The 16,215-nt window shown below is 42.7% G+C and overlaps 1 protein-coding gene across 1 annotated transcript in view; it reads left to right on the forward strand.

The window, feature by feature from the left end:
- The window catches only part of LOC109880560 (WSC domain-containing protein 2), a 100,540-nt gene that overhangs the window by 74,263 nt on the left and 10,062 nt on the right, over nucleotides 1-16,215 (forward strand). The window contains exons 4-6 of the mRNA XM_031804262.1: nucleotides 8,543-8,727; nucleotides 11,592-11,713; nucleotides 12,384-12,558. Of these exons, the coding sequence (XP_031660122.1) occupies nucleotides 8,543-8,727; nucleotides 11,592-11,713; nucleotides 12,384-12,558 (482 nt within the window). The remainder of the gene's footprint in view (nucleotides 1-8,542; nucleotides 8,728-11,591; nucleotides 11,714-12,383; nucleotides 12,559-16,215) is intronic.

Raw genomic sequence — 16,215 nt, forward strand, 5'->3', positions numbered from 1 at the left:
GTTGCCCAGCAGAGATCTCCCTTGTCCTTTGAAGAATATGTCTTGTGGTAGAACGGATACGTTGTAGTACCGTCGTTGCGTGGTAGAACGTATACGTTGCAGTACCCTGTCTTTCTGAAGAGATTGTTTGTCCTTTCATAGCCCACGTTTACAGCTGCTGCTGATAACTCGACATCTAGGATGTATCACTTCTTTGGTGAATAAGAGTTCAAAGTTCATACCAAGTTGCCATACTATAAGCTCATGCTATATTCTGGCTGGTATAGTCGAAGGTCATGCTTCCAGCGTGTTGATCGTCACCTCCACGTTGAAATTAGCCCTTTTAAACGTATGGACAGCTGTCCTCACGTCATCGGGAACACAGTGTTAATTTCGTTAGGTTGTAGTCGTTCAACCATTTGCAACCAGAGCTCATGCTGAGGTTGGCTTAGTTCTGTAGTTGATATTAGCCCTTTTAAACGTATGGACAGCAGTCCTCACGTCATCGGGAACACTAGGTTGACTTTCGTCAATGGGCTTTTGTAGTGGGGGAGAGAAGGGTGTGCTTCATAGTTCACAACCAATGCCTGTTCACTTGGGCAGGGACACTGAGTGAGCATAGTTCACTTTTGAAAACAATTCTCTCATTTAGAAGGTAGAATTACATTGAATCTTTTCACAAATTGTTTCATATTTAAACATTTAAATTGCACAACAATTCCATGTGAATCTGACTTTCCAAGATACAGTTTATGTCGTCCTATCATCAGTAATAATGTCTCCGATGACAACTGATCTGACATCATACTCTTTAAGTACCAATGAATATTTTCATCTGGTTGGATTACTGAAATATGGTTCCGTTCCCAACCTTTTGATGTTACCAGACTTTCTCTATGTTAACAAAGGGCTTTCCAAGAGTCCAATCTGTAGAGTAGAGAGAGAACAGAGCAACGTCATGACAACAGGGATGTAAACAAATTTGTTAACAAAATTTGAGATAAATAAGCTTTGTGTGCATATGGAACATTTCTGTGATCTTTTAAACATGGGACCAACACTTTGCATGTTGCATTTATGTTTTTGTTCAGGGTATTATTGAATACAAAAAAACTAATTCTCCTCACACAAAATTAATGCACTGGGCCTTTAATAGTTCATTAATTTAACCATGAATTGGATTTGTATTCATTTTCATGCTGGGTTGACCGAGCAGCTGGGTCTTTTTTATGTAATCCATAGGTTATTTTCAGGAGTCATGCACTATCAGGGTCCGTGGCTTTTATATAGTTATTTTTGGCCACCAGTGAGCGTAAATGTCATCATGTTAAGTTTGTACAGTGCAAATTTTTGTTTTCCTTTAATGTTTTTTCACATTACATATTCCAATAAAAACTTAATAACATAGTATTAACATATTGTAACAAAGTGCTAACTATCCCAACACTGGGAAATGCATAGGCTCTTAAGGAACTCATACACGTGTGTAAGCTTCATTAAAGCTTGTAACGGCGTTCGTCTGTTGAAGGAGAGTCGGACCGAAATGCAGCGTGGTGGTTACTCATGTCTTTTAATGAAGATATAGCGATACACGAAATAACTTAAATACAAAAAACAACAAACGAAACGTGAAAACCTATACAGCCTGTCTGGTGCTAACTAACACAAAGACAGGAACAATCACCCACAAAATACACAGTGAAACCCAGGCTACCTAAATATGGTTCCCAATCAGAGACAACGAGAATCACCTGACTCTGATTGAGAACCGCCTCAGGCAGCCAAGCCTATGCTAGACACACCCCTAATCAGCCACAATCCCAATGCCTACAAAACCCCAATACGACAACACAATAAACCCATGTCACACCCTGGCCTGAACAAATAATTAAAGAAAACACAAAATACTAAGACCAAGGCGTGACAAAGCTATAAAAGTTTCAGTGTTCAACCTTAACATGTGATAACAATACAACAGAACAGAATTGCATTTACTCTCACTGGTGGCCAAAAATAACTATCTGAAAGCCACGCCCCTACTAAGCCACGCCTCTGGTCTTCTGATCTAACCCGCTCGGCCATATCTCAATAACTCAGTAACAATACTCCAGCATCCACAACACAACTTTGCTGATTTAAAATAAAACAATCAAATTAAGTGACCCAATGTCTGCAACCCAGCAGTTGGGTCATCCTAACAAACCCAGCATTTTTTGTGTAAAGGCTGTGTAGTGTTGGCCATCTATTGGCATTCTAAAGAACTCAGAGGAATCAAGTATGCATCTCTCATGTGCCACTGCCAGGTTACTGTACCCCAAGGAGTATACAGGCCATGTGTGTTTGATGGATAGAGCCTTCCAGAATATTGTACTCTGCATGGACTTCGTAATCAGCATCACCCTGGAAAATGTATTTCTTTAAAAAGCTCTGGTGTCTTGGTGCAGTATTAATGCATGCAATCTCTCTCTGGTCCCACCCTTGTCCACCCAGAGGGCTCTCTTCATCTTGAAGAGGGCGAGTGAGGTTACTGCTAGTTACCCAGCTGACTGTCTATGAGTCAATCACCCTATTCCTGGACTGACTGCAGAGAGAGCTGCTGAGAGAGAGGCTGATGTGCGTCTTGCTACTGCATGCATAATCGAGTTCTGAAATACAAGACCACTTACCTCTGGTCAGACATTGCAGACTGCAGTAGGTGAGACGAGATGTCAGGCAGTACTAGAAGCACTGAGAGTATTGCTGCTGTAGGGACATTTTTATTTCTTATCATGTTGCAACCAATGCAGAATATTATTGTGTGAGACAGAGCCTCTCTGTTATTATTGATGATATAGTTTTATTAAGTTTTCTTATTTTTCAATCAACAAACAAACATATGTAGCAGACATAAATCTTTTTTTACTTAAAAAAAACAACATCACATTTGCAGCAACACTATCTGTGATCATGTTAGCTATTTCCAGCTTTTGCTGAGACAACAAGCAGATAATTAGTTTTACAGCATCTTACATAGCATGTACTTTATATACACACATTTCCTTAATCACCCCATTCACTCTGTCCAGTTTAAAATATAGTTGAATAGTGGAGACCAGAGTCCATTAGACCTGGGCTGTCTCTTGCTGAGGTCATAAGTGAGCTTTTAAAATCCACATTTTAAATGTAGGGGAGGAATTAGAAGCTCACACTAGATAATACATTTTTTAGCAAAGTATGTGATAGTCATAAACACATTTTCTATGTCTGGATCAAGAACAAATTCCTGCTGAGCATTCTGAAGATAGAGACACAGGGTCATATCAAACTGTAATCTAATATTTTGTGTGCAGAAGTACAGTACTCTCTACAACTCCAAAACACATGCATATACATTACACTACCGTTCAAAGGCCTGTCGTCACTTCGAAATGGCCTTGTTTTTTAAAAGAAAAGCACGTTTTTTGTCCATTAAAATAACATAACAAGTTGATCAGAAATACAGTGTAGACATTGTTAATGTAAATGTAAATGACTGTTGTAGCTGGAAACGGCAGATGTTATATGGAATATCTTCCTAAATGTCATTGCCCATTACCAGCAACCATCACACCCGTGTTCCAATGGCACGTTGTGTTAGCTAATCCAAGTTTATCATTTTAAAAGGCTAATTGATCATTAGAAAACCCTTTTGCAATTATGTTAGCACAGCTGAAAACTGTTGTGCTAATTAAAGAATCAATAAAACTGGCCATCTTTAGACTAGTTGAGTATCTGGAGCGTCAGCATTTGTGGGTTCGATTACAGGCTCAAAATGGCAAGAAACACATTTTCTTCTGAAACTCGTCAGTCTATTTTTGTTCTGAGAAATGAAGGCTATTCCATGCGAGAAATTGCCAGGAAACTGAAGATCTTGCACAAGGCTGTGTACTACTCCCTTCACAGAACAGCGCAAACGGGCTCTAACCAGAATAGAAAGAGGAGTGGGAGGCACTGGTGCACGACTGAGCAAGAGGACAAGTACATTAGAGTGTCTAGTTTGAGAAACAGACGCCTCACAAGTCCTCAACTGGCAGCTTCATTAAATAGTACCAACAAAACACCAGTCTCAATGTCAACAGTGAAGAGATGACTCCGGGATGCTGTTGCAAAGAAAATGCCATATCTCAGACAGGCCAATAAAAAGAAAAGATTAAGATGGGCAAAAAAACACAGACACTAGACAGAGGAACTCTGCCTAGAAGGCCAGCATCCCGGAATTGCCTCTTCACTGTTGACGTTGAGACTGGTGTTTTGCAGGTACTATTTAATGAAGCTTCCAGTTGAGGACTTGTGAGGCGTCTGTTTCTCAAACTAGACACTCTAATGCACTTGTCCTCTTGATTTCTCAGGATGTGGGATATGTAGAGCAAGACATCTTCCGCGTGGAGTGAAATCTTGTGCTGAAGGCCGCCTACATAAACATCCATAATACTTGGATTGCTCCTTATCAACTCTACTAAAGGCTCCGCCCCCAATAAGTAGAGCAGAGGGGACAGCGAGCATCCTTTAATAAAGTTTGGGTCCATATTGAACCTTTCTAAGACTGAGAACAGAAAGCTCCAGTCCATCCTGTTGAACGCCTTCTCAGCATCCAGTGAAGCCAGCAGGACAGGGTCTTCTGTGCGTTTACTTGATCTATAATATCAAAAAGACGGCGAAAGTAATCAGAAGAGTACCTGTCTCTAGTAAATCTAGTTTGGTACGTTTTTGTTATTTTGGAAAGAGGAGTGTTTAGTCTTTGGCGAGCAATTTGGTAATTATGTTGTAGTCGAAATCCAGCAAGCTTATGGGCCGGTAGGACGGTTGACTCCAGGTGGCACTGTCTGGTTGTTCATGTACTTTTTCGCAACATTCCAGCTCCCTCTCAAGATCTAACATGTGTGCTTCCATTGCTTTTTCGAGGAGGAAACATATGCAATTAGATGACCTCTTAATGTGGCTTTGGCAGCATCCCACATTGTGGCCGGAGAAACAGGAGAGTCTTTCTTGTCTTGTGAGTACAGTAGTTGTCTATCCATTTAGTGACCAATGAATGGAATGCTTTGTTTCATAACATGGAGGTGTTGAATTTCCTGGTCTTTGACCTCGGGATGTTTTACAGAGGTCAAAGCGAAGACGGACAAACCTTTATTTAACTAGGTAAGTCAGCTAAGAAAAACATTTTATTTACAATGATGGCCTTCCAGAAGGCAAAAGGCCTCCTGCGGGGACGAGGGATTAAAAAAATAAACAATATAGGACAAAAATATAGGATAAAACACACATCACTACATAAAGAGAGACCTTAGACAACAACATAGCATGGCAGCAACACATGAAAACACAGCATGGTAGCAACACAACATGACAACAACATGGTAGCAACACAACATGGCAGCAGCACAACATGGTAGCAGAACAAAACATGTGTCACTGCCCCTCCTCTGTATTGCATGGGCGGTTCCTCCTGCAGGCAGAGGTGGGTCGTTAGTGATTGGAGTCACCTGGGCTCAGGGTATTTAAACTGCTTCACTAACCACTCTTGTCTCTCTCTCTCTGCTCCTCCAGTTATGATCCTGTTTTGTTTGTTCCTTTGTAGTTTTACGTAGTTTTCACCCAGTCATATTCACACACACAGATTCACGCATTCCTGCACTTTACATACACCCTACATTATGATACTTTCACACCTCATTCCATTTTCTTTGTTTAAAGTTAATAGTTTTTGGTTTATAATAAAGAACCTTTTTGATTGGCCTATACCTGTTGTTCGTGTCCCCTCCTTTTTGCCACAGGCTATGAGCCGGCCTGTGACACATGGTACAAACATTATTGGGTACAGACAACAGCACAAAGGGCAAGAGGGTAGAGAACAATACATCACGCAAAGCAGCCACCACAGTCAGTAAGAGTGTCCATGATTGACTCTTTGAATGAAGAGATGTGGATAAAAAGGTCCAGTTTGAGTGTTTTTTGCAGCTCGTTCCAGTCGCTATCTGCAGTGAACTGAAAAGAGGAGCGACCCAGGGATGTGAGTGCTTTGGGGACCTTTAACAGAATGTGACTGGCAGAACGGATGTTGTATGTGGAGGATGAGGGCTGCAGTAGGTATCTCAGATAGGGGGGAGTGAGGCCTATGAGGGTTCAAAAAAAAGAAAGCAGTAGTTCTTGCGATGGGTATACAGAGATGACCAATTTACAGAGGAGTATAGAGTGCAGTGATGTGTCCTATAAGGAGCATTGGTGGCAAATCTGATGGCCGAATGGTAAAGAACATCTAGCCACTCGAAAGTGCTATGGGTTTTATTGGTCGCATACACATGGTTAGCAGATGTTAATGCGAGTGTAGGTAAATGCTTGTGCCTCTAGTTCCGACCGTACAGCAATATCTAACAAGTAATCTAAAAATGTTGTGTAAAGGAATGATTAAGAATATGTACATGTAAATATATGGATGAGCAATGCCCGAACGGCATAGGCAGATGCAGTAGATGGTACAGTGTACAGAAAATACATATGAGATGAGTAATGTAGGGTATGTAAACACATAAGTGACATTGTTTAAGTGAGGAGTGATACATTTATTACATCCAATTATTAAAGTGGCTAGAGATTGAGTCTGTTGGCAGAAACCACTCAATGTTAATGATGGATGGCTGTTTAACAGTCTGATGGCCTTGAGAGAGAAGCTGTTTTTCAGTCTCTCGGTCCCAGCTTTGATGCACCTGTACTGACCTCGCCTTCTGGATGATAGCGGGGTGAACAGGCAGTGGCTCGGGTGGTTATTGTCCTTTTTGGCCTTCCTGTGACATCGGGTGGTGTAGGTGTCCTGGAGGGCAGGTAGTTTGCCCCCGGCGATGCGTTGTGCAGACCTCACTACCCTCTGGAGAGCCTTACGGTTGTGGGTGGTACAGTTGCCATACCAGGCAGTGATACATCCCAACAGGATGCTCTCGATTGTGCATCTGTAAAAGTTTGTTTTTGGTGACAAGCCAAATTTCTTCAGCCTACTGAGGTTGAAGAGGTGATGTTGCGCCTTCTTCACCACGCTGTCTGTGTGGGTGGACTAATTCAGTTTGTCCGTGATGTGTACACCGAGGAACTTAAAACTTTCCACCTTCTCCACTACTGTCCCGTCGATGTGGATAGGGGGGTGCTCCCTCTGCTGCTTCCTGAAGTCCACGATCATCTCCTTTGTTTTGTTGACACCACACGCCAAGGGCCCTCACCTCCTTCCTGTAGGCCGTCTCGTCGTTGTTGGTAATCAAGCCTTCCACTGTAGTGTTGTCTGTAAACTTGAAGATTGAGTTGGAGGCGTGCATGGCCACGCAGTCTTGGGTGAACAGGGAGTACAGGAGAGGGCTGAGAACACACCCTTGTGGGGCCCCAGTGTTGAGGATCAGCGGGGTGGAGATGTTGTTTCCCACCCTCACCACCTAGGGGCGACCCGTCAGGAAGTCCAGGACCCAGTTGCACAGGGCGGGGTCGAGACCCAGGGTCTCGAGCTTGATGACGAGTTTGGAGGGTACAATGGTGTTCAATTCTGAGCTGTTATCGATGAACAGCATTCTTATATAGGTATTCCTCTTGTCCAGATGGGTTAGGGCTGTGTGCAGTGTGGTTGCGATTGCGTCGTCTGTGGACCTATTGGGGTGGTAAGCAAGTTGGAGTGGGTGTAGGGTGTCAGATAGGGTGCAGGTGATATGATCCTTGACGAGTCATGATGATGGAAGTGAGTGCTACGGGGCGATAGTCGTTTAGCTCAGTTAGTGAGCTAAACGTTAGTGAGCTCTCTCCAGTTCTATGGGCCTGTCGGTGGTTTGGTGGAGCCATTCTGGGGGGTTGTGTTGTAGGTAGCGGATCAGGGACATGTTTCCCTCTTCTTTTTCGGACAGGGTTATTAGAACAGTTATTCCTTCACCCCCTATTTTCCAGATCCTCTGATTTTCTCTTCCAGATGCTCTGTTTCCTTTTCAGCATATGCTATTGTTTTCACTGCATCTGCCATTGAGTTTTCCAATGATTGTATTCCCAAATCTGGCTAATCCAGGCACCCTACATTGATGGCTATCTTGTTGTTGACGTCAGGCAAGGCATTTTCCAGTGTTGTCACTTTGTCCCCTATCACACTGAGCTGAGTTTGATGTTGAGTTCTGTATGTTTGGATCTCAGCTCAGAAAGGATGTCTTCGACAGAGGAGTATGTTGGCAGTTGTTGGGCCTCGGGAAGGGATGGTCGTCATGCTCCTGGCTAATGGCGCTAGCTTTTTCTGAAGCTAGTTGTTTCTCTGAGGCTTTTCCCGCTGCTATTGCTCGAGTCTGTAGAACAGCAAATAACAGGCCCAGCCATACAGCCAAAATGTCACATGTAATGTCGACTTTTGTAACCACCATGGCTTTTTTTACTAAAGCTAATGGGGTTTAACTTAAGAATAAGAATTGGAAATTACATGTGCGGAGCTGTCAGTTCATGCGGCCACCTCGTTCAAGGGTCACGTGATCCCCCCCCCCCCCCCCCATTATTGATGATATTAACATGTTAACCCCCTCTGTTTTCCTTTCACCAGGGGATACCTGTATTCAGGCCTAGAGTTTGGAGCGGAGTGCTACTGTGGCCACAAGATCCAGGCCCCCAACGCCTCTGAGAGTGAATGCATCATGCAGTGTAAGGGCGACAAGGGCAACCTGTGTGGAGGGGCCAATCGCCTGTCCATCTACAGACTGGAGCTGAGCCAGGAGTCAGCGCGCCACTGTGAGCTTTAACCACCTATCACCACACTCCACCTGGGCATGGGTACTCCACTTAGGGGGCATGGTGCACCCCACACAATGACAAACAGAGGGGTACTGATAGGAGCAGCCAGGCAATCATACCACAGTGCTGTTCTCTTTCAACATGACTGACTTCTACCTCATATTATAGGCTAAAATGCACAAAAAACATTATAGGTTAACTAACTGCAAAGTAGATACTTGAAAGGATTCTACACAGTCCCTGGCACTGTTTTGCAATCAATGCTAATAAATGATGCTCATAAAATATTTCGTTTTTGGTGGTTTGACGGTGAATACTTTTTCCAGGGTCTGGTGCAACCCGGTTTAGTTGTTTACTTTTCCCCCAAAGAGCTGTGCTACCTAGCCCAGCTAGCCGTGTTTTTCACTTTGACACGGCTCTCGTTTTGTGAGAACAAAAACCCTGGTCTACCCTAGAAAGCCTATGATCGCCAAAGGGCTAAATAAAAAAATTGAGACAGCCGTGTTGGTCTCTAAAATTATCAAGTTTGATCCCCACAGTGAATTATTTTAAAGTTCAATACAAATCTAGATATTTCATTAAATACTACTAAATTTATCGACACACAGGACCACGTGCTGACGTAGACCAATCACGGGCTGGCAGGCTACGAGGAGGCTTCCGATTGACTCTCTCAGGCAGGATGATTCAGCAATATGGCAAACTTCAAATTCAAGTACTTCCGGCTTCATACGCCATCAGGAGTTTTCCACAGGAATACATGGATGATGTCCGGGTTATCGCTATGTACTGATATTAATGTCTATGGGTGGGACGGGTAGTTAAGTGTGATAGGATGTTCAGAGGCAACAGGGTAGGGTGCACCTCCTCCCTCTCCTTTTACTCCCTCTCAAACCCTTCCTCCTCCCCCACTTCTACTATCTCCTAGGTCTCTTAAACGATAAGCACATAGACACCAATCCACAATCTATGGTAGTATATCTTTTGGAAGTGGCTCCAAGCTTGTTTATATTCAGGGTTAAAATAACAACACTGTTCTGTAATTGTTGTTATTTCTCCTTTTTTCCTGTTTGCTGAAGCATGCATATTCCAGATGGCTGAGCATTGCTCTTTTTCAAATGTGTTTGAGCATGCTCTGACACCTCTGACCCTGATCTCAGTAATCATGTGACAAGAACCCTGCTGCATTCTTCAAAAGAGGAAATGAACAGGAGGATGTTTTACCCTCTGTTGTCCTCTGCACTGCAGACTGTTATCATCCGGTTGTCTGGGAAACAGTGCAGCCTCCCATTTTCCCCTCTGATCAGCAGCAGAACGTTTGTAGAGACATAAGACCCAATTTTCTGAGTAAAAACTCCTACCTCTCTTTCACCCTTTCCTTTCCAGTTATAATGTCCCTTTCCCCTATCTCTATATACCTATTTGTAATACTGAATCAGAAAGATCATGTGTAGTCTCCACACACATTAGATCTAGGCTAACATACATGCACTCATGCAGCTTAATATTTGCATCTATGATATGTTACCATGATGAGTAAGACACACAGACCTAATACAGTTAGAAAGGTGCTCTAGTTCTCGGGGCCCTGGGCTGATCATTTATAGTTTAGTGACACGCTAGCCGAGGAAGCTCCAATGAAGCATTTCATTACCAAAAAAGGAAAGGGTGTCTTTTGTGAGACGGCAGGCGGAGGAGATAGAGGAAGATGGACTTAACAGAGAATAGCTGAACTGAGAGACAGAGAGAGCGAGAGTGTCAATGTGCCTGTTATTTACTGTTCTACAGTATGGCTGGGCCTGTTATTTATTGTTCTACAGTATGGTTGGGCCTGTTATTTACTGTTCTACAGTATGGTTGGGCCTGTTATTTACTGTTCTACAGTATGGCTGGGCCTGTTATTTACTGTTCTACAGTATGGTTGGGCCTGTTATTTACTGTTCTACAGTATGGCTGGGCCTGTTATTTACTGTTCTACAGTATGGCTGGGCCTGTTATTTACTGTTCTACAGTATGGCTGGGCCTGTTATTTACTGTTCTACAGTATGGCTGGGCCTGTTATTTACTGTTCTACAGTATGGCTGGGCCTGTTATTTACTGTTCTACAGTTTGGTTGGGCCTGTTATTTACTGTTCTACAGTATGGCTGGGCCTGTTATTTACTGTTCTACAGTATGGTTGGGCCTGTTATTTACTGTTCTACAGTATGGCTGGGCCTGTTATTTACTCTTCTACAGTATGGCTGGGCCTGTTATTTACTCTTCTACAGTATGGCTGGGCCTGTTATTTACTCTTCTACAGTATGGCTGGGCCTGTTATTTACTCTTCTACAGTATTGCTGGGCCTGTTATTTACTGTTCTACAGTTTTGCTGGGCCTGTTATTTACTGTTCTACAGTATGCCTGGGCCTGTTATTTACTGTTCTACAGTATGGCTGGGCCTGTTATTTACTGTTCTACAGTATGGCTGGGCCTGTTATTTACTGTTCTACAGTATGTCTGGGCCTGTTATTTGCTGTTCTACAGTATGGCTGGGCCTGTTATTTGCTGTTCTACAGTATGGCTGGGCTTGTTATTTGCTGTTCTACAGTGTGTGCAGTGTGGTAGCCCATAGGGACAGCTTGGGGCTAAAGGGTGTTGAGACAGCCAGTGTAGGAGAGCCAGGCAGTCCCTGATGTGATGGTAACTGCTCAGGGCAGGCCACTGCTGGGTCAGGGCCTCATGCTTTGTGTTAGGTTCCTAGTGAGGCCAAGGGAGGGGTCAGTTTATACTATAGGGGTCAAACTGAAAGCTTTGTCCAGTCAGAACACACATGAAAATGTGTTGATACTAATCTAGTATATTGTGTTTGTCCTTGGTTCAGATGGGAGTGCCATCTTTAAGGGGTGCTTCCACAGGCCTGACAACGTCACCCTGGCCCTGCCCATCAGCGCTGTCATCCAGAACATGTCAGTGGAGAAGTGTGTGGACATGTGTACGGAGAAGGTGAGGGAAATGTACATATTGTGATGTGTGAGATTGTGATGTCTGTTTGCTTGGTACTGTTTGAGTGAGAGCAGGTGTATTTGTTATGTGAGGGTGCGTACATGTCATGTGTATGTGTGCCTGCAAATGCTTCCACTGTAAAAAAATTGAATTAAATAGTTGTTTCAACTATTTATTATTAAGTAACTGCTGATGTAAGACGTCAATGTGATGTCAATGTGTGTCACATATGTAAGTTGAAAACATTGTATGTTAAAAGCACTGTGTGTGTGTGTGTGTGTGTGTGTGTGTGTGTGTGTGTGTGTGTGTGTGTGTGTGTGTGTGTGTGTGTGTGTGTGTGTGTGTGTGTGTGTGTGTGTGTGTGTGTGTGCAACCAGTTCCACAGCCTTATAGTTGAATGAACATGTGAGAAAAGTTGAGCAAACACATCATTTTACATTTACTGAGTTTTTGCCTATGTTTTCTCAAGTTAGAGCTAAACATTTTAAGTTCAGGTAGCACATGGACCGAAAAGTTGAGTAAACAAAAAAGGCTGTAGAACTATTTACTTAATAATAATTTGTTGAAACAACTAGATTATTTTTTACAGTGTGTGAGTGTGTGTATCATATGCCTATTCATCATCTTTATCTCTCTGATGTCCCTGGGCTCCCTCCTTCCTGTCCTCCAGGAGCTGTCCCTAGCTGTCCTAGCTGGAGACAGGTGTCTCTGTGGGTTCCCCACCCCCCACTTCTCCCTCCATGAGATGGAGGATGAGGACCTGTGCCTGCACCGCTGCCATGGCGAGGAGTTTGAGAGCTGTGGGAATGACGAGTACTTTGTGGTGTACCAGACACAGGTCCAAGGTAAACAAGCCACTATCTACCACTGACCTCATCCTTCTAAGCCCTCTCTAGTTGTAGTGACTGGATATAACTACATCAATTACCATTACCAATGTTATTCATATTAAAGGATGGATTCCCATAGATTTGTTTTGATGCTCTTTAAGTAGAAGAGAATGGCAGAGTGCTGGAAGTGGTACAGGAAACCATTTGTGTACAGTGTTTCTGAGCATGGGTGAGAGTGTTCTTGTGAAACAGCTAGCCCACTGCTTTCACACCATCACCAGTTGATTTGATTTATTACGATTCCCATTCGCCGACACCAATGGTGACAGCTAGTCTTACTGGGGTCCGACAAATAACGAAAAATACATTGCAGATAAAATACATTACAATTTACATTTAAAAACATTAACATGTAGTGTGTGTGCATCTATAAGCACATACACACAACAAGTAGGTCACATAGGGAGAGGCGTTGTACCGTGAGTGTTGCTTTATTTGTTTTTTGAAACCAGGTTTGATGTTCACTTGCGCTATATAAGATGGAAGGGAGTTCCATGCACTCATGGCTCTGTATAATACTGTACATTTCCTTGAATTTGTTCTGGACCTGGGGACTGTGAAAAGACTCCTGTTGGCATGTCTGGTGGGGTAAGTGTGTGTGTCAGTGCTGTGTGTAAATTAACTATGCAAACAATCTGGAATTTCCTCCACTCTTAGCCAAGAGTGACTAGAATGCATAGTATTAATATTAGCCCTCTGATTACAATGAAGAGCAAGACATGCTGCTCTGTTCTGGGCCAGCTGCAGCTTAACTAGGTCTTTCTTTGCAGCACTTGACCACATGACTGGACAATAATCAAGATCAGATAAAACTAGAGACTGCAGGACTTGCTTTGTGGAGTGTGGTGTCAAAAAAGCAGAGCAATTCTTTATTACAGACAGATATCTCCTTATCTTTACAATCATTGAATCTATATGTTTTTACCATGACTGTTTACAATCTAAAGTAACACTAAGTTATTTAATCTCCTCAACTTGTTCAACAGTCACACCATTCATCACCAGATTCAGCTGAGGTTTTGAACTTAAGGAATGATTTGTACCAAATACAATGCTCTTAGTTTTAGAGATTTTCAGGGCTAGTTTATTACTATCCACCCATTCCAAAACTGACTGCAACTCTTTGTTAAGGGTTTCAGTGACTCATTAGCTGTGGTCGCTGATGCACATATGGTTAAATCATGAGCATACATGGACACACATGGCAGGTCCTTGGTAAAAATAAAAAAAGAGTAGAGGGCCTAGAGAGCTGCCCTGCGATACACTACACTTTACCATCACCATGGATGCTACTGCTGCTGTTTTCTCTCACCTCAGTGGATGGATGCCCAGAGAGGCTGTGAGCAATGCTGCCCTAATGCTGCAACAGCACTTCTTACATTCAGAACTGGAAATACAGGCTCTAATAAACAATATACAACAACATACTGTTCTGGACCAGTCACATTATATAAGGATACATTAAAAAAAACAGTCAAATACATTTTAAAACGTAAACATTCTGTAGTATACACATTGGCTATGTAAATTGTACAATTATTTGTTTCTTAATCACTGGCCATGTTTCATGTGACATTTATTTTAATCTCCAGTATGGCGAAAGCCTGTGCATCAACAGCTGTCCCAGAACACAAACTGACGTATTGTACCATCTCTTGCTTCCTTAAACAGACTTCGGAGTTGCAACATCGTAACCACCACAGGGCTGCTCTCACACCAACCAAGTCCTGCAGTCACACAGTGGTGGAAAAAGTACTCAAATGTCATACTTGAGTAAGAGTAAAGATACCTTAATAGAAAATGACTCAAGTAAAAGTGAGTCATCCAGTAAATTACTACTTGAGTAAAATCTAAAAGTATTTGGTTTTACAAGTAAATGTAATTGCTAAAATATACTTAAGTATCAACAGTAAAAGTAAAAATATAATTAATGTAAAATTCCTTATATTAAGCAAACCAGACAGCACACAAGTGTGTGAATTTGAAAAAAAATCCTGTCCTGCTAAGCATTGAAAATGTAACTGAGTTGGGCTGTTAGGGAAAATGTATGGAGTAAAAAATACATTATTTTCTTTAGTAATGTAGTGAAGTAAAAGTAAAAGTAGTCAAAAAATATGAATAGTAAAGTCCAACAAACTACTTAACTAGTACTTTAATATATTTTTACTTAAGCACTTTACACCACCGCAGTGATGTTACTCACAGGCCTTTGCCTTGTAGTACATCACATTACACTGTTGCTAAGCAGGAATTTGTATCAAGGGTGACTTAGCTTACACATATATGAAGCAATCTCTAGTTCAAGAGTGTCATTGTATTTGTATTTGTTAGGGATCCCCATTAGCCAAAGCAGCAGTGACTCTTCCTGACGTCCAAATACATTAAGGCACTTACATTACATATAAAACTAAATATAAAACATTACATCATATAACATTATTACACCACTACATACAGTGCATTCGGAAAGTATTCAGACCCCTTGACCTTCTACATATTGTTACGTTCCAACCCTTATTCTGAAGTGGATAAAATATTTTTTCCCCTCTTAAATCTACATACAATACCCCATAATGACAGAGCAAAAACAGGTTTTTAGATTTTTTTGCATATATATATATATTTTAAACAGGTGAATCCTGTTTCCATTGATCATCCTTGAGATGTTTCTACAACTTGATTGTAGTCCACCTGTGGTAAATGAAATGTATTGGACATGACTTGGAAGGGTCCTTCAGCTGACAGTGCATGTTAGAGCAAAAACCAAGCCTAGAGGTCGAAGAAATTGTACGAAGAGCTCTGAGACAGGATTGTGTCGAGGCACAGCTCTGGGGAAGGGTACCAAAACATGTCTGCAGCTTTGAAGGTCCCCAAGAAAACATTGGCCTCCATCAATCTTAAATGGAAGAAGTTTGGAACCACCAATACTCTACCTAGAGCTGGCCGGCTGGCCAAACTGAGCAATCGGGGCAGAAGGGCCTTGGTCAGGGAGGTGAGCAAGGACCAGATGGTCACTCTGACAGAGCTCCAGAGTTCCTCTGTGGGGATGGGAGAACCTTCCAGAAGGACAACCATCTCTGCAGCACTCCACCAATCAGGCCTTTATAGTAGAGTGGCCAGACGGAAGCCACTCCTCAGTAAAAGGCACATGACAGCACGCTTGGAGTTTGCCAAACAGTACCTAAAGGACTTTCAGACCATGAGAAACAAGATTCTCTGTTCTGATGAAACCAAGATTGAACTATTTGGCCTGAATGCCAAGCGTCACATCTGGAGGAAACTTTGCACCATCCCTACAGTGAAGCATGGTGGTGGCAGCATCATGCTGTGGGGAAGTTTTTCAACGGCAGGGACTGGGAGACTAGTCAGGCTCGAGTGAAAGATGAATGGAGCAAAGTACAGAGAGATCCTTGATGAAAACCTGCTCCAGACCACTCAGGACCTCATACTCGGGTGAAGGTTTACCTTCCAACAAGACAACGACCCTAAGAGCACAGCCAAGACAACGCAGTAGTGGCTTCGGGACAAGTCTCTGAATGTCCTTGAGTGGCCCAGCCAGAGCCTGGATCGAACATCTCTGGAGAGACCTGAAAATAGCTAGGCAGCGACGCT

The sequence above is a fragment of the Oncorhynchus kisutch genome, linkage group LG3, assembly GCF_002021735.2.
Source record: "Oncorhynchus kisutch isolate 150728-3 linkage group LG3, Okis_V2, whole genome shotgun sequence".
In the NCBI taxonomy this organism is placed as follows: domain Eukaryota; kingdom Metazoa; phylum Chordata; class Actinopteri; order Salmoniformes; family Salmonidae; genus Oncorhynchus; species Oncorhynchus kisutch.